Source organism: Polyodon spathula, chromosome 1, assembly GCF_017654505.1.
Source record: "Polyodon spathula isolate WHYD16114869_AA chromosome 1, ASM1765450v1, whole genome shotgun sequence".
NCBI classification, from domain to species: domain Eukaryota; kingdom Metazoa; phylum Chordata; class Actinopteri; order Acipenseriformes; family Polyodontidae; genus Polyodon; species Polyodon spathula.
Window position 1 is genome coordinate 60,905,917 of NC_054534.1, and position 21,456 is coordinate 60,927,372.

At 38.5% G+C, this 21,456-nt stretch overlaps 1 protein-coding gene across 1 annotated transcript; it reads right to left on the reverse strand.

Moving 5' to 3' along the window:
- Positions 1–16,866: 16,866 nt before the first annotated feature.
- LOC121297573 (UPF0602 protein C4orf47 homolog) lies at positions 16,867–20,757 on the reverse strand. Its single transcript, XM_041223992.1, has 6 exons — positions 20,502–20,757; positions 19,704–19,923; positions 19,024–19,161; positions 18,863–18,938; positions 17,978–18,157; positions 16,867–17,148 (listed from the first exon to the last, which is right to left on the reverse strand). The coding sequence occupies exons 1-6, from the start codon at positions 20,596–20,598 to the stop codon at positions 16,972–16,974; spliced, it is 888 nt and encodes a 295-aa protein (XP_041079926.1). The 5' UTR covers positions 20,599–20,757; the 3' UTR covers positions 16,867–16,971.
- Positions 20,758–21,456: the final 699 nt, after the last annotated feature.

Sequence of the window (21,456 nt, forward strand, 5' to 3'; positions counted from 1 at the left end):
TTCACCCTCTGCTGGTGGGGGAAGTGATCCCAGCAGGCATTCACCCTCTGCTGGGGGACAGGGACCCAGCAGGCATTCACCCTCTGATGGGGGACAGGGACCCAGCAGGCATTCACCCTCTGCTGGTGGAGGAGGCAGAGGCAGCTCCTGCTGCTCTGCTCCGACCGATGGAGGTGGCGGAGGCGTGTAGTCTCCTGGCGGTGGAGGTGGGAGCGGCATGTAGTCTCCCCTTGTTACAGGGGACTGGTGCGGCTCTCCCTCCCTTGCAGAGGACTGGTGCGGCTCTTCCTCCCTTGCAGGAGACTGGTGCAGCTCTGGAGACAGCGGTGGGACCTCTGCCTTCCTCTTCCCCTTTCCCCTCCACCTCCTCACCTTCCTCTCCTGCGGCAGTTCCTCCTCTCCTTCCTGGTAGGGGCAACGCACCACCGGGTGCCCGAACTCCCCACAAGCAAGGCACCAGCCCTGGTCCTCCAGACCACCGAGGAACTCCTCCAGGTCCTGGCAACCATCTCTCCAGTCCCAGCCTTCATTTTTTTTTTTTTTTTTTTTTCCCCCAAAACTACAGTCCCTGCCCTGGTCTTAGTCTAGGAGGCATTGTTAATCCCACATAGGACACCACGTGTCACAAGGACGGCCGAAGTGGGTGACGAAATGGTGAAGGCGGTTGAAATGGTGAAGGCGCTGATGCGCAGTTTAATAATGAACAGGCAGAAAATAAAATTTGTAACAATACAAAAACAGGACACGGCACATGAGGCCAAAATAAATAGACAAACAAAACGAATACACTGACAAAACACACGCTACACCAAAACACTTGAGACTTAGAACTACGCTTATCTCTTGCTTTCTTTTACTCTCTCCCCCGTTCTCCACTCCCGAACACACAACCCCGCGTATGTGACAACATGCTCCTTTTATGCAGCTGTACCGAGACTCGACTGGTAATTCAACTGGAGTCTCGGTACAACTGCACGTGAATTAATCAAGTGCAATTCCCCGTGCTCACATATTATTACTTTTTACTTGCATGTGAAGTGCTGTGCAATCCTCGTGCCTAAATACACATATACATTTTAAACACTCATGTTACACAGACCCGTTTATATCCTGTGTACCAATGTGTATACACCAACATTTAAACACACCACACACAACATATAACAGATAATATACACAGGGGCGGGCACTTTGTCACACTGATGTACATAGAATTAGGCACTAAATAAAAATAAATAAATAAAAGGAGACTGCAGTGGCTGTTCTTCATCAGTTCTTCTTTAACAACAAGTTTCTGGAAGAGGTTGTCCGACAGTCACCGTCTTTGGGGGCTGAAAATCATCCCGGCTAAAGAAAACAGATGCTCAACAGGAGCAGATGAAGGAAGAATGATATTAAAGCATACAAGAGTTTCTTTATGAAATGGTATTGCTCTAAAGATGAAGGATCTCCAACTCAGCTTTGTTGTTGTTTGCTGTTGAGGGAGTAATTATCTGGGAAACAAAGTAATTGAAAAACAAAAAAGTCATCCTCTTCCTTAGGTCTCCCACAAGCAGATTCAGATACAAGACCCAGCTCTTCAGCAGCATGAAGCATAAGGTGATGGAATCTTGTAATCATTTTACCAGCAAAATGGTGTGACAGCCAGCGCATGTTAAAAAAATGGATGGGTGATTGTGAACATAATTGATTCATTAATTCCAGTCTTCAGCTCAAGAAAACTGCCGAATCATTTCTGGAATCCAGTTATGATGGCCTGCAGTAGAAGGGAGCAGTGGTGTCGGTTTGTGGTCTGCGATGCTTGTAATTTTGACTCCACAGCAAAAAGAGTGGTGATAAGATCACCATAATAAAATGTTTTCTGACCCTGAAGGAGATCTATGGCAGTGGCAATGGGCTTCATCACGCGGCAGTACTCATCAAGGAAGTCTAAATCTACTTCTTAAAGCTAGGAAGTTTTTCCATCAACTGGGGAACTTTCTCACAGATATCAATTAGTACGTTCAAACAATTCAAAGAATTCCATTGAGTAGGGCATGAAGTAATCAATTGACAATGGCAGATTTCTGAAGTTTTTGGTCCACTTGAGCTGTGCAGCATTTTCTCTCCTTAAATCAAAATAGTATTCGAACAAAGTATGGTATAATTTTCCTTTTAGCTTGTCTACTATTATCTATGTCTTTATATTATATTATATATATGGATATATATATATATAATCTATATATATATATATATATAAAGATGTCTACAGAAGCTACACTCACGTTAGTCTGAATAATAATTCAATCATACTAAACTAAAATTGAGAGATATGATTTGATTTTAATCTCACTTTGGCCTTTTTATGTTTAGAACCGTGTAGAAATAAAATTTGGCATGGAAGGAAAGTGAAAAAAAAAATGTACAAAAAAATTTGTAACTTGTGTTCAATGAACATTGTCAGAATAATAATAATAATAATAATAATAATAATAATAATAATAATAATAATAATATTATTCTAAAACAAATTTTAGTCAGTGAATTAGGTTTAATAGATTTCACTTAAACTCTGTAGGTGGTCACTCAAGCCTGGTGCAGCAATAATACAGACCACTGGCACCAATTCCCAGGTATTCTAATTTAAAACATTTTGGGGTACAGACTTTTTTTTTGTCCTTTGTAAATACCCGTGATAAATGCTACTTAACTAGTGTATCTTGCAACTTATTCCTAATGGACAGAAAAGTCTAGACTTAAAGCAATTAGCTATCCAATCACCAACATGAAGATAACAAAAGTGTGAAAGATGAAAAAATATGTCTTTTAGGGCTTTGTTATTTAAAAAATAAAATACTAAATGAAGTGGTCTCTAAACTCCCCATACTGTATGCTTACGTTTTTCCTATTTGGTGAAAGAGCTTCCAGGACTACTTCAGGCACACCTCATTTGTTAATAAAGAATTGCTTGGTTTAGTTATAGTTGAAGGCTGCGCATGGTTACATCACAAACAGGATCTTCATGAATGTAGTTTTTTGGTCAATTTGCACAGCTTTTTAGCATGAGAAGGTGATTTTCCCACCTTTTTAAGTCATACAGTCTATAGCACGGGGAATGTGCATGATATGTTTGTGCTACATCACATTCTTACGACAATGGAGAGATAATTTGATGTTCTATACTACATGGGAAACCTTGCCACTGAATTGGAACACATTTTTTTTTTTCCATTTTACGTTGTATATTTAATGCATTATGAGTGAAGGAAATTATAACTTAGCGGTACATCAGAAGTTGCAGCCAGGGTTACAAGAATGTTAGTTTTATCCTATTCATCTGGATAATGAGGTGTAGAAAGCTAGTGTAAAGTGATATATATTTTATAATAGTTATTTCTGATTCTACAGAGAGAACATTTGATGAAGTAAGGAAAAGATTTGAAGAAGAAGAGCTGCAGAAGTCGCAGAGGTATAAAAGTGCAATTGACCATTATGGTTCCGAGTCAGACAGTAGTGCAGTCAAGAAACTCAGTAGTGCAGCAGACACAAGACAGAAACTTGCATCTCAGCTTGATTTACTTCCAGATAAACTTCAGCCAGATGAATTCAGATACCAGGAGAAACAAAGAAAAATATATCTAAAATATGAACCAAACAAACTTGAAAATTCTATGTATCAACTTTTATTTAATAAATGATTTACAAAAAAAATGAATAGTGAGTAGGTTTTTATGCATCTGTGTATCATTTAGTTAGTATAAATCTTAAACTCTCCAATACCCAATAATCTTAATTTCGTCATTTAAGATATGCTTGTAGTTTTAACAAGATGAGACTAGGCAAACCACAGAAACTCTAAAAACATGACCTGCTTTGTCTGGACAAGTTTCTTCAACATAAGCATGTATCGTCATGAATCACCTACATCTATCACATAAGAAAAGGAATCAAATTACTGAGATAATAGCTTTTTTAAGGTAATACAATATATTTTCTTATGCAGTAGAACAATTGAACTTGAATGAAAAAAGTGAAAATGAAAACTATGGAAACAAGTTGTAACCCATGTTCATTCTATTGATTTTATGGATTGCCTTATTGTTCTGTAATAGTTACAGTGGATAGAATTGCTTCCCTACTACTGGAAACCCAGAAATATACTCCCTCATGCAACATTCAAGCAATAACAGTAGCTGATTCATTCCTTAGCTTCCCTGTTTAAGAGGAGACCTGCTTCACCATCCAGCAGTGATGGCATATGGAGACATGAAAAAGGTAAGTTTACAGAACACACTACATAGTTTATAAGAAATACATTACATTACCTTTTCTGTATCCCATGTTTGTCCGTATCGCAGCGTTATTTTGCTTTACATCAGTGGGTCATAAATCAACTGGGCAGTACATTCCTCAACATGATTTACTCGGGAGCAGTCGCCAAGAGAAAACAAAATGTCTTCTAAGGATTGCAGTGTAACCAGATTACTATCCCTGCTGCCACAATACACCGATCATTAGGGAGCACAAACTGGATACACTGGGATGTTTAGAAGAAAAATATTTTTCTCCTGGTAAATGTTCCTGAGTAAAATAATTCCCTAGTTTATTTGCCTCCAGTATTATGTGTAAATAATAAAAAAAAATTGGGAATAAGGAACGTTGAAAAAAAAGTGCTATGATAGGTGGGAAAAAAAGCAAAAACAGCAAAGGAAAGTAATGTGTTTCCTGTAAACTCTCCAGGTGGTTTACTTATGCTACTAGTTTTGAACATCCGATATTTCTACCTAACCAAAAGCATCTCACCAGAATAACCAGCAGAGCTGTTTCAATCTGCAGGCTTACTGGTCTACCTTTTGCTTTCTTACGTCTTCATGTAGGGTTTTAAAAAAAAAAAAAAAACAGAACTGACATTTAATTTGAACATGGCGACGCTCTTAAATTATGTCATAAGGTTCTGCAGAGTGCTTTTGATTCAAAGGGAATTGTCTTTTAACTGGTCAACTAACATTAACATGTTTTGCCTCCTCTCAATTAAAAACTTTTAAACCTCAATATTATTCCTGCTTTAATTAAGGCCTTGTGAAAATCGCGGAAACAATTCATGGCAGTGCTCCCAGGGGGTGACGCACAACTGGCCGAGCACCACACGGGAAGGGGGGGGGGGGAGCTTAGGTCGGCCAGGGTATCCTTGGCTTACCACGCACCAGCGACCCATGTGGGCTTTCCTGTAAGCTGCCCAGAGCTGCGTTGTCTGATGCTGTAGCTCTGGGCTGGCTGCATGGCGGGCCTGCAGAGTGAAAAGAAGCGGTCGGCTGACGGCACACGCTTTGGAGGACATAGTGTGTTCGTCTTCGTCACTCCCGAATCAGCGCAGGGGTGATAGCGGTGGGCTGAGCCTAAATACAATTAGGCATTTCAAATTGGGAGAAAAATGGGGTAAAAATTAATTGGTGACTACTAATTTAAAAGTAAATAAATAAATTAATTCACAGCAGTGTCACAGGTAAAGTATTGTATTTCGCGGAATGTGCACAGAAATATGTTATAAATTACGTTACAGATTTATTTATTTTTAAAACAGCTAATATAGAGATAAATACACTGACATCATCAAACTCAACCTCAAAGTTATTCAAGCACTTTACAATAGCTTGTGAAACGGTGTAATTAACAGACTAGGTAAAGTGTATCTGCAAGGACAGCTTTCAGTTCTAGTACATCAGATGCGTGTTCACCATTTAGGTCTTGCAAAACAAATACAATGTGTTACCCATACTGATCTTGGGCATCAGTCGACTCGTCAGTGTGACCACTGATAAGCAACAAGACTGTTTTACAAATTTCGTAATCACCTGCTTGTGATACTCGGCAACTTTAGTTTAGGTAAGTATTCACGTCTCAGCTGGGCTGATGAAGGAATCACTCCACCATTTGCTACACTCGGCCTGAAGAATTTACGCAACTTTTGGATGTCCAATTTTTCAAAAGGTATATTTGCGCAACAAACAGCTGTCAGGTCAAAATTCACAGTTTAAGTTGGACTTTTGGAACATGAAGTCACCGTTTTTTTGTTTCTTTGCAAGTAAAGCAGTCGCAGTACTGCTCTGGATTTCCGCCTTTCTCTTTCGGTGAATACTTGAATCTAAATGCCTGTCAACAGACGATTTTCGGTAGTGATCTACAGTAACATTGCAGGATGTACAGAAGAGCTTACCTCCATCACTGTGTAAAACTCCTGCTGGATACTGCTTTACGCAATCTGCTGCAGACACATTTTTTGCCTTTTTAGAGACATCCATTTTCTTGTTTACAGTGTGTAGTATTTTATTTTCCTGATTAGATTGCATATAGTAACAATCACTGAACAGCACTGTGTGCATGGCGAATAGTACATGCAGGCACATAGCACAGCTGTACAGTTTCGTAAATGTGATTTTTTTTTTTGGATGAAATACAAATAATATTTCTTAAGAATATTATTAAAATCATGGTATTGGGCTAATTTCACAATTTCCGCAGCCCGTGAAATTGCAATTTACACAGGACCTTAGCTATAACACTGTGAAAAAGTATTTGCCCCCTGTCTGATTTTCTGCATTCTTTTGACACTGATTGTCATCAGATCTTCAACCAAAATCTAATATTAGATAAAAGGGACCCTGAGTGAACAAATAACATAACATTTTGATACTTATTTCATTTATTAAAGAAAGTTATGCAACATCCATTGCCCCTGTGTGAAAAAGTAATTGCCCCCTTAAACTCAATAACTGGTTACACCACCTTTAGCAACAATAACTGCAACCAAACGCTTCCTGTAGTTATCTCTCACAGAGACATGGAGGAATTTTGGCCCACTCCTTCATGCAGAACTGCTTCAACTCAGTGACATTTGTGGGTTTTCAAGCATAAACTACTCGTTTCAGGTCCTGCCATAACATCTCAATGGGGTTTAGGTCTGGACTTTGACTAGGCCATTCCAAAACTTTAAATTTCTTGTTCGTCAATCATTCTGATGTAGACTTGCTTGTGTGTTTCGGATCATTGTCTTGTTGCATGACCCAGCTGCGCTTCAGCTTCAGCTCACGGACGGATGGCCTGACATTCTCCTGTAGAATTCTCCGATACAGAGCAGAATTCACGGTTCCTTCAATGATGACAAGTCGTCCAGATCCTGATGAAGCAAAGCATCCCCAAATCATGACATTACCACCACCATACTTGACCGTTGGTATGAGGTTCTTACTATGGAATGCAGTGTTTGGTTTTCGCCAGACATAACGGGGCCCATGTCGGCCAAAAAGTTCCAATTTTGACTCATCTGTCCATAGAACATTGTTCCAGAACTCTTGAGGATCATCCTGGTGCTTTTTGGCAAACTTGAGACGAGCATTCATGTTCTTCTTAGTGAGTAGTGGTTTCCGCCTTGCTAATCTGCCATGAATCACATTTTTGCCCAGCGTCTTTCTGATGGTGGAGTCATGAACACTGACCTTCGCCAAGGCGAGAGAGGCCTGTAGATCTCTGGATGTTGTTCTAGGGTTCTTTGTGACTTCCTGGACGATTTTAAGCCTTGCTGTTGGTGAGATTTTGGCAGGACGGCCACTCCTGGGAAGATTCACTGCTGTCCCAAACTTTCTCCATTTGGACAATATGGCTCTGACTGTGGTTTCATGGAGCCCCAGCCCCCAGCCCCCAGAGCCTTAGAAATGGCTTTGTAACCCCTTCCAGACTGATAGGCATCAACAACTTTTTTTCCAGAGGTCTTCAGGAATTTCTTTTGATTGTGGCATGATGTGCCTCTAGAACAGTGGTGCACAACTCAGTCCTGGAGGGCCAGTGTCCCTGCAGGTTTTTATTCCAACTGCACCCTAAAGTACTTTATTGGACCTTATTAGAAGCTTAATTGGTCCAATTAACTAATTTAGGGTATGGTTAGAACAAAAACCAGGAGGGACATTGGCCCTCCATGGCCTGGGTTGTGCACCACTGCTCTAGAACCTGTGTGCTGATAACTTCACACTGATGGTAAGGGCCAAAGTTAGTCAGATTTATACTGGGCAAGGCTGGCCCAAATCAGGCCTGACTGTTAACCAAAGTATTCAAACAGCTGACCCTAATTATCCCTTTAATTGACTTAACTAGGGGGGCAATAACTTTTTCACACCTGAAGATTACATGTTTGATTACCTTGCACACCAAACAAATGAAAGAAGCACCAAATTTTGGCTATCTCCGACTCCCTCTATATACTGCTACAAACCACAAAAACATCTGACCAAATTCAATGTGAAAAATGTGCAAAAAATGCAGAAAATCAGACAGGGGGCAAATACTTTCTCACGGCACTGTATAATGCCCGAAGCCGCAGCCTGAGGGCACTGCACCGTGAAGGTAACAATAGTCTTCCTGAGGAGCATTTAATTTTCCACTATGGCTGAGACTGCAGTACATATTTAATATATGAATCAGTCAAGAAAATAAGTGAGGCAAGGTTGGATAGTAAATACAACTTTATATATTTTGTTTAAATATAGCTGATAGAGCATATGTAAATAAATATTGACTCATATATTTTGTTTAAATATAGCTGATAGAACATAAGTAAATAAATAAATAACAGAAATAAACAACAGAAAATGTTTTTGAAGTTCATACTGCATAATTATCAAAGTTTTTCTCTATCTCCATCTGGTTTGCTGATTGCTGCATAATCCAGTTTATATCCCGCCCAACATATTTGTTGTCGTCGAGTTGCATTTCTTTGAATTTCCGAAAGTCCAAAAAAAGTGAGACGTTTTAATCACCATTTTAGTGTTTGGAGCAACTTTCTTTTATAGTATGTTTTGTAATTAATTTTCTGTTTAGTCACAGAATCAGTGTTCAGCCATTTTCTCTTCTTGTGAGGAGTGCAGGGGAGACAGACGTTCCTTTGAAAAGGGCAGGACTGAGTGATTTGAACCAATCACATGACAGATGGAGACTATTGCCCGGTGGTGTAAGGGTGTTAGGCAATAGTTCAATCTATTTTTGCTCTTATGATGAGGGTTTAACCAGTTACAGGCCAGAATTTCCACCCACTAATTCTGTATTACTCCCAAAATATCTTAAGGAAGAGAGAGTATCAGACCTTTATTAAAAGAAAAAAGGCAAGGAAGATCAGGTTGTTATGAAAAATGTAATAAAAGCTAGCAGGTTAATGTTGCCCTGTGACCATGAACAAGTTCAGGTTCAAGTTTTTAACTTAGATTAAACAGTAGTACATATATAAAATAGTGGCATTTCAAAATCACATCAACCTGAATTTACTTGAGTGAAAAAGTTGGCTACAATTGTTTTTTCATTAAAAACATGAAATTTAGGTGTTCTTTGCTGATATTAATGTTCAGCTTTCATTTCTAAACTTGTGTACTTACTAGTAATTTAAACTGCATTTGTTTAATAATAAACATTTATGTATATTATGTCCCTGAATGTCCTTGAAAGGGTGACTGCTCAATTTTTACTAATGGAGTTGATATACTGAAATCTCTTTTTCAACCAATTAGCATTGTCATGTGGGGACTGGCATTTAGTGTTTCAACCAATTAGCACTAAGCATTTCTCTGCAATAGAGAGCGTTTAGATTCCAAAAGTCTTGTAGCAGCTGGTTTCGCTGTGATAGCTGAGCTCAGCAATGTCTGATGACAAAATGTGAATAACATTCTCATCCAGCACTGCATTTAAAACAAAGCCGAGCAAGGAATATTTTAACTGTTAACATACATCAGTATATCTATCAATAAACAAGCCCTATTATAGCATGTTATACATGTTATTGTTTGTGTTTGTTTGGCACTTTAATAAGCTGCATGTTGGAATTATAGGTACTGTACAGCACTGTGCAGATATGCCACTGGAAGTAGTTGTGTTTGTACAAAAACAGTAGCTTGAAAAAGACTGAACAGTAAAAAAAAAAATTACTAGGTTCCCAGAGCCTCTTAGCAAAAGAAATGTTGCCTTGCTTCCCTTTGCAGTTCTTCTTTACCTTTGCTCCCCCCCCCCCGCCCCCTTTCAAACAAAGTTAGGCACCTGTGCCCCATTTCAAATTAAAATGTTTATAAAATATACAGTAACAGTTGTGATATGTCTCATTTTAACTTTTCATTTTCGATATGCTAATACAATTGTGGAAAAGCAGCTGAACAGGGCAGGATATTACACTGATTGAAAAAAAAAAAAACCCTGTGTGCACAAGAATCGATCAACACTATTAACAAATATATACATGTAAAGATTCTAAAAATTAATTAATTTAGATAGAATATTTTTTTAATAAGAAATACTTCAATAAGGAACAATACAAAATCCACTCCAATAAAAAAAAATAGAATATATATATAATATATTATATATATATATAATATATATATAATTATATATATATTATTTCGCAATAAGTCATTGTAATTGTAAACAATAGAAAAATAAACAATAAAATGATTATTGTCCATTATTAGGTTTTGCATTCAGGGAGTTCGGGCACCCGAACCCCAACCACCACCCCTGTGTACCAACCCTTTGCCTAGGGTTCAGAGCCCTGGGCCCAGGCTCCCAGACACCCAGCATTTGTGTCCTGACCTCTAGTCGTTGAGCCTAGCTCCTGGGTCACTTACTCCGCTCACCCTGGTGGCCTAGACGTCGCTCTACGGTCACCAGGGCTCACCTCTGCCGGCTGTTGCACCCGCCCAATTATCAACCTGCGCTCCTGACACCTGGGTCCCCTGTCGCTGATTTCTTGGTCTGCAGGGGGCAGCACCTGAGTTGTGACTAACCCCCCCCTCCAACCCACCTACAAGAATCCAGAGGGGGAAGGATGGACAGTGTGGGAGGGGGTTGGTGTTTCAAGGGGGTGAGGAGGTGGCTGGTTGTGGCCATGTGTACTGCACACATAAGGGGAGGTATGTGATTGGGTGGAAGCCCTGCACATGTAAATAGTGTGCATTTTGTATTTAAGTTTGGCAGGGATGGGGTTAATTCCATCCATTACAAATACACGTGTGGAATGTGGCTGTGTTTTAATTAAATAACTGATCCTCAATGAAGTCCCAGGCACATGCTATATAAAGGAAGCCAAGTCCTTTGTTTGGTAAAGTACTTTAGGAGAGAGAACCACGAGTGAGGGCGAATGCCCAGCCTGACTGTCAAGTGTGTTTTTGTTGGTGCCCTTTTATTTTGGCCCTTGTTCTTATGTTTCTTTGCTGTTGTTTTCAATAAATGTGCGTAACAGCACTTTAACTGCAGCTTCCTGACCCTGGGCCTACTTCCTACCATTCACCAGCCTTGGCCTTGATTCTACCTATCACACTCCCATTCTCACTTAATGAATGTATTAAATATGAAACACATACAGAAATGATTTATTATCAAGAAGATGCCAAGAAATACCCATGCATTTTTGTCTATTTATTCTACAGTAGTTACTGTAATAGTAAGGTACACGTGGAAGCCTGTTATACAACATAGAACCTTTGTTGATAAGATCTGTCATGTGGCTGGGTCCAGTTGATCAATATGTCATTACTCTTTGTAAGTGCATTAGCAGGGGTAACAGTCCTAAAGAAAAACCCACAGTATATCATTTAAAATTTGACACATGTAAGAAAAACTAAATTGTGTAGCTATTAGGTGTCCTGGGGAGTAAGTAGACCAGGGAAAAAGTGGATCGCCATCTAGAATTTAAAGGGGAGGTTCCACTGTTTCTAAGGTTTATGTCTACTAGTACTACATCTGGGGAATTAGTATATCGAGCCCAGAGAATAAGCTGATCTGATATATTAACTAAAAATAAATCATTTAAAATTAACTTTGTAAGTGTCATTTATATGTCTGTTGGTTTACAAACGTTATAGCAAGTTGAGATGTTTTTGTTACATATTTAACGTGTAAGCTGTATTGTAAGGATAGGTATGCGAGGGATCAAAAAGTTACAGCACGATTTTCAGTCATGGACAAAACTGAGCTCCATGCTGCGGTTACTAACTTAGGCCACGATGCACAGCAATCACTGATGCACTTGTATTATTTATTATGCTCTTTGTTCTTTCATTTATTTTTACAGACATACAAATTTTTATTTTCCAACCTAGGTACATAGGCTGTATGAAAAAACTCCTGTTCCTACTCAAACAAAAGAAAAAACGAACCGCATTTGCTAATTTAGCTATCATGTTTGATGTCTTTTTTAGTTCGGACGTTAAAGTTTCGTCTTTGTAAACTGTGATAGTAAACGCTAGGCCTACTGACAAAACAATAGTAGACCTTGCAATACTACAATAACACTGTATGATTGTATGTCATTAGAATATATTGCTAAAACATTTTAATTTCGATTAAAGATTGACAACATTTTGACGTGCAAATCCTTTTAATATACTGTAACAGGGCGAGCAGCCCTGTACAGTATTTATTTTTAGAACGGGGTCTCCACCTCCGCCCCTGTGTTATTTTGTATTTGTTTATTTGTTTTTCATATCGTGTATTATATTTATTTATATAAATGTTGGCGAACGCCGTGTGTTTTGTTTTGAAAATGTGTGTCATTGTTTTGTATATGTTTTGTAGCACGGATGGGAAGCCCCATCCACATTAAAAACCTTGTTAATGTGTGGCTGTCGGCTAGTGCGTTGTTAAACTAGCCAGCAGTCACACAAATTAATGAACTCGTGCAGATTGTGGCCGAGGGGTAATAGAATAACTAAAAACTAGTTAAACCCCTCGGCCACGGTATTTAAGCTTGCAGCTCTTCCTGCTCTAGATGGGGTGTTTAGAGGAGGAGCGAGATGAGCGATTAATTTATAAAGAACTAAGGGTCAATGAAGGCGATCGCTCAGCCTGACCTTAGCGTTTATTTTGTGTTCGAGATTTGTTTTGTTTAATTATTTATTTTCGCTCTGTCAGCAGTGTTTTCTGTTTAAACATTTTATTTATTTTTGTTCTTTAATAAATGACGCACGCCACACCTGTAAACTGCAGTTACCTGACCTGTGTGTGCTTCCTTTTTCTGGTCTGACGTCATTGCCATTTCCTGCCACATATACAGTAAATAAATCTGTGCAATCACACATCAACTACATCTAATTAACAACAACATTTTTACAGGCAGAAAAAAGCTGACAAGCGTTTAACATTAGGCCTAGTATAAAGAGAGACGTAAGTTACAGTATATCTGAACACTTTGCATCGCACATATATTTTACAGATTGAAAATAAATAAATAAAAAATAAAGTGTTGTGTGAATACATTACCACACGAATAAAATAACCAGATAGAAAATGCTGATTTGTGTAGTTAACCTCCCATTTAATCAAACTGCTGCGCCTTCCTTTTGCCTTACTGCGCTTGCGTGATCCACTTTTTCCCCGGTCTACTAATTCCCTACGACACTGGCACTGAGGGTAAATAGAACATACTAATAAAATATAAATATAAAAAAGTTAATTGCATAGTATTCTTCCTCTGTTTAGAAGACCAAAATAATATATGTGTGCTAAAAGCCAATGTATTGGTGTTGTGAGGAAAGAACAGGTCCACATTTTGGTTAAGAACAGAACATGACACTTGTCCTCGTAAGAATAGCCATCCCTTTGTGTGCTACTGTGAGATTTTATCTGCTTTCAGACACTTTCTAAAAATAAGTTTAAGACGCACTTAAATTGCCTGCAACAAGCTGCTCCCTAACCAAGCACAGAGTCAGGGCCTGGTTATTTTAAAGAATAACTAAAGATCTTTAATCTGTAACATTCATTATTTAAGTATTCACTGGCATCGTACACAAATCAGTATTTTATTTATTTACATTATCAGTAAATATTAGGGCTGTCAAAGTTAATGCATGTGATTAATTTCAAATGCTTAACAGTGTTAATTTTTTTGTCGCAATTATCACTTTTTTTTTTTTTTGGAGCCTTAGAACCATCCATAGTTAAAATACAACTCCATGCTTTCACGCTTGTTTGTCAATTGTCTGCTTGAATTTAGATATAGCTTTGCTGACGAAATAAGCTTGAATGATGGAGAAAGCTGCTAAAGGGCTTTTATACGGCCAGTTTTATTACAAAACCCTTACAGATGGGTCTTTGGATAAAAGCAAAGTTATTTGCAGCTACTGTAAGGGTGAATTTGTATATCACCGAAATACATCGAGTCTGAAGTATCATTTACAAGCAAAACACAGAGCTGACGCCGACAGCAGTAGTGAGAGGGCTAGCAATGCAGGAGGCAAATGGACAAGTCAACGAGAAGCAAGCTAAAAAACGCAATAACGAAGTGGATAGCTGCAGCTTGCAAGCCAGTTAACGTTGTGGAAGATGACGGCCTGACGGACATCATTCGGATTGCATCGAACGACTCAACATATGAATTACCATCGATAGCCACCATCGTTACGAGGATACACAAGCTGTACGAAAATGAGAGGGCTAAGAAAGTGCAGGAGTTGAAAAATACACAGGCTGTTGCCCTCATTGGAGACCACTGGACATCGATGAGTAACCACAACTTCCTCGGGGTTACAGCGCACTACATCGATGACAATTGGAAACTGCATTCATACGTTTTGACCGTCATGAAAACAGAAGAGAGGCACTATGCTGAAACGTGTGCTGAGCATTTCATGGATGTAGCAAAGCAGTGGAACATTGAACAGAAAGTTACCACACTTGGAATAGACAGTGCACGGAACATGATTGCAGCTGCGAGACACCTGCCTTTTGAACACCTGCCTTGCACCGCGCACAGTCTGCAAAGGTCAGTCACAGTGTCCCTACAGAACAGCAGGTTTGACAATACCCTAGCCAAATGCAGAAAAGTAGTTAGGCATTTCAAACACAGTCCACCAAACGCTTCAGAGCTAGAACAGCAAGTTGCACATGGGCAAAAGAAGGAGTCACTTGCACAAGACGTCGCAACAAGATGGAATTCCACCCTGGAAATGATCAAACGAGTGCAAAGAAACCAACAACCACTGAGGGATGCTCTGGCACAACAAAAAACCAACATCGCCATGCCAACCACAGCTGAACTGGAGAAACTGCTGAAGCTGGAGGCACTACTGGAGCCCTGCAGCTTTTATCATACAGTTATACTAAGTGTGTGTGTGAGAGAATGAGTGAGGGTGTGTGTGTGTGTGGTGTGTGTGTGTGTGTGTGTGTGTGTGTGAGTGAGTGAGAGAGCGTGAGAGAGGAGGTGTGTGTGTGTGCGTGCATGTGAGAGAGAGAGGTGTGTGTGAGTGAGAGACAGAGAGGGTGTGTGTGTGAGAGACAGAGGTGTGTGTGGGTGGGTGGGTGAAAGAGAGAGAGACAGAGCGCACGCACGTATTTGTGTGTTTCCTTGTGCAACAAGCCTCTCACAATTGACAGAAGTGATTTAATTATCTTCCACTGCAGGTACCTGACTGAACTCCTGGGAGGAGAGAAGTACATTTCCTGTTCAGTGGTGTTGCCTGCTTTGTGCCACCTCTCTCGGGTGATGGAGAGCTCAGATGATGACCCTGCCTACGTGGTAAGATTCAAGACAACATTCACAACAGACGTGGAGAAACGCAAGGAAAACACCAATATCACATGGCTGAAGATCGCCACAGCACTCGACCCAAGGTTCAAGGACCTGAAGTGCCTTCCCAGAGCTGAGAGGGGCGAGGTGTGGGCTATGGTCAACGACTTGCTGAAGGAAGAGATGCCTGCACAGCAACCCATCGAAGCAACAGAGTCACAGCCACCAAAGAATAAAGCAGCCCTCTTCTTGTGTTCAGAGTCTGAGTCCGATGAAGATCAGGAGTCCATTGAGAGCTGTGTGGAGCGTTACAAAGCAGAGCCCTGCATCAACATGGAGGACTGTCCACTGCAGTGGTGGTCACAGCATGCAGGGGCACACAACAGGCTGGCCCCCATTGCACGCAGGTACCTGGCAACGCCTGCCACATCAGTACCTTGTGAGAGGTTGTTTTCTCTATCTGGGCATATTGTCCAGTAGAAGAGAGCAGCTTTATCAGGTGAAAATGTCAACAGGCTTGTTTGTCTTAGTAACTGGCTCAGTGGAAAGGAATAGGAGGATACAAGTGAATAGTGGCTGGCAGGTTTATGTTCTTTGGAATGTTTAAAAGCTCTTTGTTCTTGGTATTCATAGAGCCATTTTTCCTATACCTCATTTGGAATTGCTTCAACAGTGTGTGTGTGTGTGTGTGTGTGTGTGTGTGTGTGTGTGTGTGTGTTGTGTGTGTGTGTGTGTGTGTGTGTGTGTGTGTGTGAGAGAGAGAGAGAGATGTGATGTCGCCAAAAGTTTGCATACCCCAGTATGTGGAAATATACATATGTTGGGGATTTCAACTGTAGAGGACAACAAGCACACGTGTGTTCTAACTTTGAAAACATCACTCAGGAAGTAGACCTATTAAAATTGGGGGCATGAAAAGCTGTAAATTACAGTGAACTTTGGTTCTAAAATAAATGCTTTAAAACTCTGTGACACAGATTATTTTGTGTTTCTTTGACTTACAATAAAACACAGTATGCCTTTAACATAACACACTGCTTTTTAAATGGAAAATTGTTTATTTAGGGCCAAATTTGAGCACATTCAGAAATAGCGATTAATCGCAATTAACTACAGAAAGTCATGCGATTAATCTCAATTAATTATTTTAATCATTTAACAGCCCTAGTAAATATAACAGTGAAGTTAACTGCCCACTGACTTCTATTCTGAATCGGTATGGACTGCAATAACACTGTTTATAAAGGCTCACATAACAGCACAGCAAAGACTGAGTTAACATGACAGACAGACAGAAACATCAAGGTTACTGCAGAAAAAATTTGAACAAAAGAACAAATGATAAAGGGTTTTGGTATAAAAATAATATTAGAAATATTTAAAATCTCAATCCATTCGTAAGGCGATTATTCCCTCCTATAGCATGCATCCTCTTATTGTAGCAAACTAAAGTATACTTACTTCATGATATTGGCAATAACAACACTTTTTACAGGCCTGCTTTTTGGTCCAGGGGATGGTTGGAATATCCTTCCTTTCTCGTTTTTAGTGATAGCCTTTGTTGTTTTCACTGTAAAGGGGTCTGCCGAATGGGAAGGATACACTTCAAAGGTTCCTGCTTTCATGCCACCAATCTGAAACAAGTAAAAAAAAAAAAAGATTCAAGAGATACACTGTTGTGCAAAAGTCTTACACATGTTGCATTTTTCTGCTCTGATGCATTATGAGCATCAACAATTTACTCAAAGCCTCCATTAGTGTTTTCTACTATTATGACAACCTTGACTTACATAAAGAAGAAAAAACTCTGAGTGAAATAGCTCACATCACTCAATTTTCAAGGTGTGGTATCCAAAGCACAATCAACAAGTACAGAGAAACATCATCTGTAATTCACTAACTCAGGACTGGAAGACCCAAAAAGCTGTCTAACAAGGAGAAGATAATATCCTTAAGGAATAGAAAGAAGACAAGCAATGAATTGACAACAGAAATGGCAGAAGCACAGGTGTCATCCATCAAATCAACAGTACAAAGGTCACTCTTGAAATCAGGACTTAAAGGATGTGTTGCAGTAAGAATGCCTCTTTTAAGAAAGGGGAACAAGACTAAAAGGCTAAAATATGCACAAGAACACAGAAATTGGACTATGGAACAATGGTCAAAGGTGTTTTGGTCTGTTGATGGATGGACAACGACACCTGTGCCTTCTGCCAGTTCTGTTGTCAATTCAACGTTTGTCTTCTTTCTATTCCTTAAGGATATTATCTTCAAGTATTGCTCATCCTTGCTAGACAGCTTTTTGAGTCTTCCAGTCCTGGGTTTGTTAAGTATTTGATCTTTTCTGTAAAAAAAAGAGCTCTAAAACACACGCAATGATGTTGAAGATGGACATTTAACTTTTTTTCACATTTCATGCACCTAAACATTACCTGTAAAAAATACTTCAATTCAAATGCTTACCTTCTTCGGTGGTGAACTTGGTTTAAATGGTACAACAGCAGGCTTTTTCCCTCCATTTTTCTTTACAGGTGGCAAAGGCTTGTCAAGTTTGTAGGGATTGCAATCAAATAGATCTTTTGGATGGAGGTTTATGAAAAACGTTCCACCTCTGAGCGAGTTTCTGTGTGATGAATTGTATGTCTGTGAAACACAGTGCATGCCAACTGTTACCGGCTATTGTGAGTAAATGTTGTATTTTGGTTACCATATATTCTTAATGCGTGGAAATTCCAAAAAACGTACCTGAAGTCAAACCACAGAGTCACTAAAAATGAAATAAAAACTATTGAAAACCCCATGCCACCAATCAATTAAGTTACCAGTGAAAACCAAAAACACAATTGATTAACTTTAGATTGAAATATTAGCTTTAGATTGAGTGTCCAGGTGACTTTTAGCTGACTGTGGTATCCTTTTTGTACTATAAATGTAAATTATTATTGCATGTTCTTCAGGACTAAAAACTGCCCCAAAAACAACATTCAGTTAGGATGAAAGGGTAGTGGATATGGTTCTTATCTTTTAGCATGGTTGTGCAGAAAACACAGCCTTGTAAGAAAACATACTTCATTTATGTCTTCAGTACGGATTCCCTTTGTATTTGTTTGCTTTTTCTAAACTTACAATGTGGAAACGATATAAACATAAAGAATTTGGATAGATTTCTTTTTGTCTGAATCTTTTAAAACTTTAATATCTCCAAAGATGATTCTTTATTTTCAAATGTCACTATTTTGTCATACATCCTAATACATCCTATTTTAGATGAATTGATCATTAAACTAAAAATGCATATTCATGATTATCATTGTTTTTGCCTATAACAGCCTAATATCCCAGTCTTACCGTTCTCATTTCTTTTTCTCTGTCATATGGGTCTGAAGTGTACGGGTACGGTTTTGACAAAGTTAAATTGTGATATCTACAAAAATATTTAAAACATCAGTCAAGAACACATATCAGCTTTAAGAAAGGCAAACTTAAACTAAATATTAAGTAGTTCTTACCCGTATCCAGTTCCGTGCTTTGGAGGGTTTGTTAAAACATTCTTTCCTGGCGATTTGTAAGGTTTTTTGGGTGCTTGTAGTGCACTCATTGCTTGAATGGGAGCACTAAGTGTCCCATAGTAGCTGCCGGCTCCTGACCTAAAAAATTAGGATTTGTGGAGAACGTTTTATAAAGGTGAGACAATCAAACTAAGCCTCATCTGTGTTTTTATAGGCTATATTATATGTTTTCATGCTTGAATCATATCTTGTTTTCTATTCTGTCGATGTGTTGTTTTGATCACTATAACTTCTACTTACAAAATATAAAACAATACTATAAATAACATATCATAGACACCTACTATGGGTACATAAAAATTGCACTGACAAATATCAACCACTAGAGGTCATGATTGATCCATGAAAGTAATACAGTAGTTTTGTGTCCTTCAAGCAGAAGAATATTTTTCTTTTTACTTTCACATCTGGTTCTTTTAGTATTATTTATGTGATTATAGATTTGATTTGGTGTTTATAAATATAATTAAGCTGTAGCAATTGTAATTCATCATACCGGAGCAACGCAAAAAAAAAAGACAACAAATTGTTTGTCAGACTCCAGTTGAGCCTAAAATATCAGATTCTAATAAAAATATCAAAAAAAGTGTAAAACTGATTAAACAAATATATTATCTTACGGCTTTTTTTCCCCATTGCTGGGATAAAAGGGTTTTCCTAGATTCTTCTTTGACTGCTGCATCTTGAATTGTCTCCTTAATTTGACAGGGTCAGAATAGGCTTCTTTTTCAAAGACTCTCTTAAACTGAGAATCAAAGTAACCCTCTTGAAGGGCTGACCTCACCTTCGAGCCTCCAGGCAACATTTGCTTGTTTTTGGATGCTGCGTCATTGAAAGGTCCTTAAAGAGAAAATGCAATAAGTTAAGGAACTGAGAGCTATACAGCTTTAATGGTGAATGTTTTCATATAAATATACTGTAAAAAGATTAAGGGCCATCATTTCTAAGATGTTTCTCCGCTCTTCAATTGACTGCTATTTTTAAAATGGGAAAAATCTAGGTTACTGTTACAAAAATTGAAAACACGTCAGAGGACCTTCAATTGAATGACTAGTCGTTTTGTTTCTGAGTTATTGTAACTCAAGACTGGGTTCATGGGAGGCCCAGTGTTCTTTATAATTTATACTTTTGTATAACCCAGGTATGCATACCCTGTTATATAAAGAAAGTAAGGTGATTTTTCTGTTCTTACCTTTTTTATTTTTAATGCAAGCTGCAAAGACTATATGCCTTCAAAGTTTCTACATTTTGAAATATCTCACAACAGTCTAATACCGTTTTATAAAAATCCAACTGCATATATTATATTTATAAAACTAAAGACTTGAAAAAATAACATAGAAGTTATTTATTTACATTTGTGGTAGTATATGATTTAGTAAATTATCAAGTCAACATTAAAAATAGTGTTAACTTACTGTTGTAAAGAGACGTGTATTTGTCCCCAATAGTGATATAGGTTGGCTCACTGAAGAGGCCAATCCTCTCCATAGCTGTCTTTACTTCGGAAGCCATCGTTCAAAGTTGAGGTGTCCTGAAGCAGACCAATATAATAAGACTTATCTGCAGCTGACATTCCCTTCAATAAAAGCATACACTGTAAAACGATGATACATAAAACAGTGACACTTCTTAACCCAAAGAAGAGCCTTGGGTACATATTCCCTTCCTCGGTTTATTTATATTCCTTTGCCTCAAAAAGTATGTTGTAAATTGATATTGAGGTTAATCTGATCATAAATGGAGTGGGGTTTCATGACAACTGTACAAAATAAATCGGGACTGTTTAGTGTTTAAATTATTACAATTATGTTATTTATGTTAATTATGTGTGTTATGTTATCTTTTGTAACTTTTTGTTGTAAAACTACTGTATTGAATGTATCTACAGTTAACACACCTGTTTTGATAAAGGTCCAATTCCAGCTGAAATAATAATAATACTCCAAGAGGTAATTAGTGTGGCACCTGATCTTCTTGGATAAGGGCCATAGGGAGCTGCACTCTCACTGTAACTGTGAGATCATAATTCAGTTGTGCCATTTGATATATACAGGACTCCATGATGGAGATAGCAGTTTGTTACTTTTTGTTTCTCCGTTTATTATTTCATTGGTCATAATTTCCACTCCACGCCATTATTGTCTTACTGTTGATCAAATCTCACTGTTTTTTCTTCATCTCTGCTCGTGTAATAAGTATTTATTTGAAATATTTTCACAAATGTTCTCTGCTACTGCTGTCATTTGTAGTATTTCTAGAGCTCAACATTTTATATTCCACAAAAGTGCAAGTTAAACGCAGATTATTGGCCTTTTACAAAGCTTTAATGTATGGATGTTTCAAAGAATGTTTTATTTTTTTTTTTTAAAT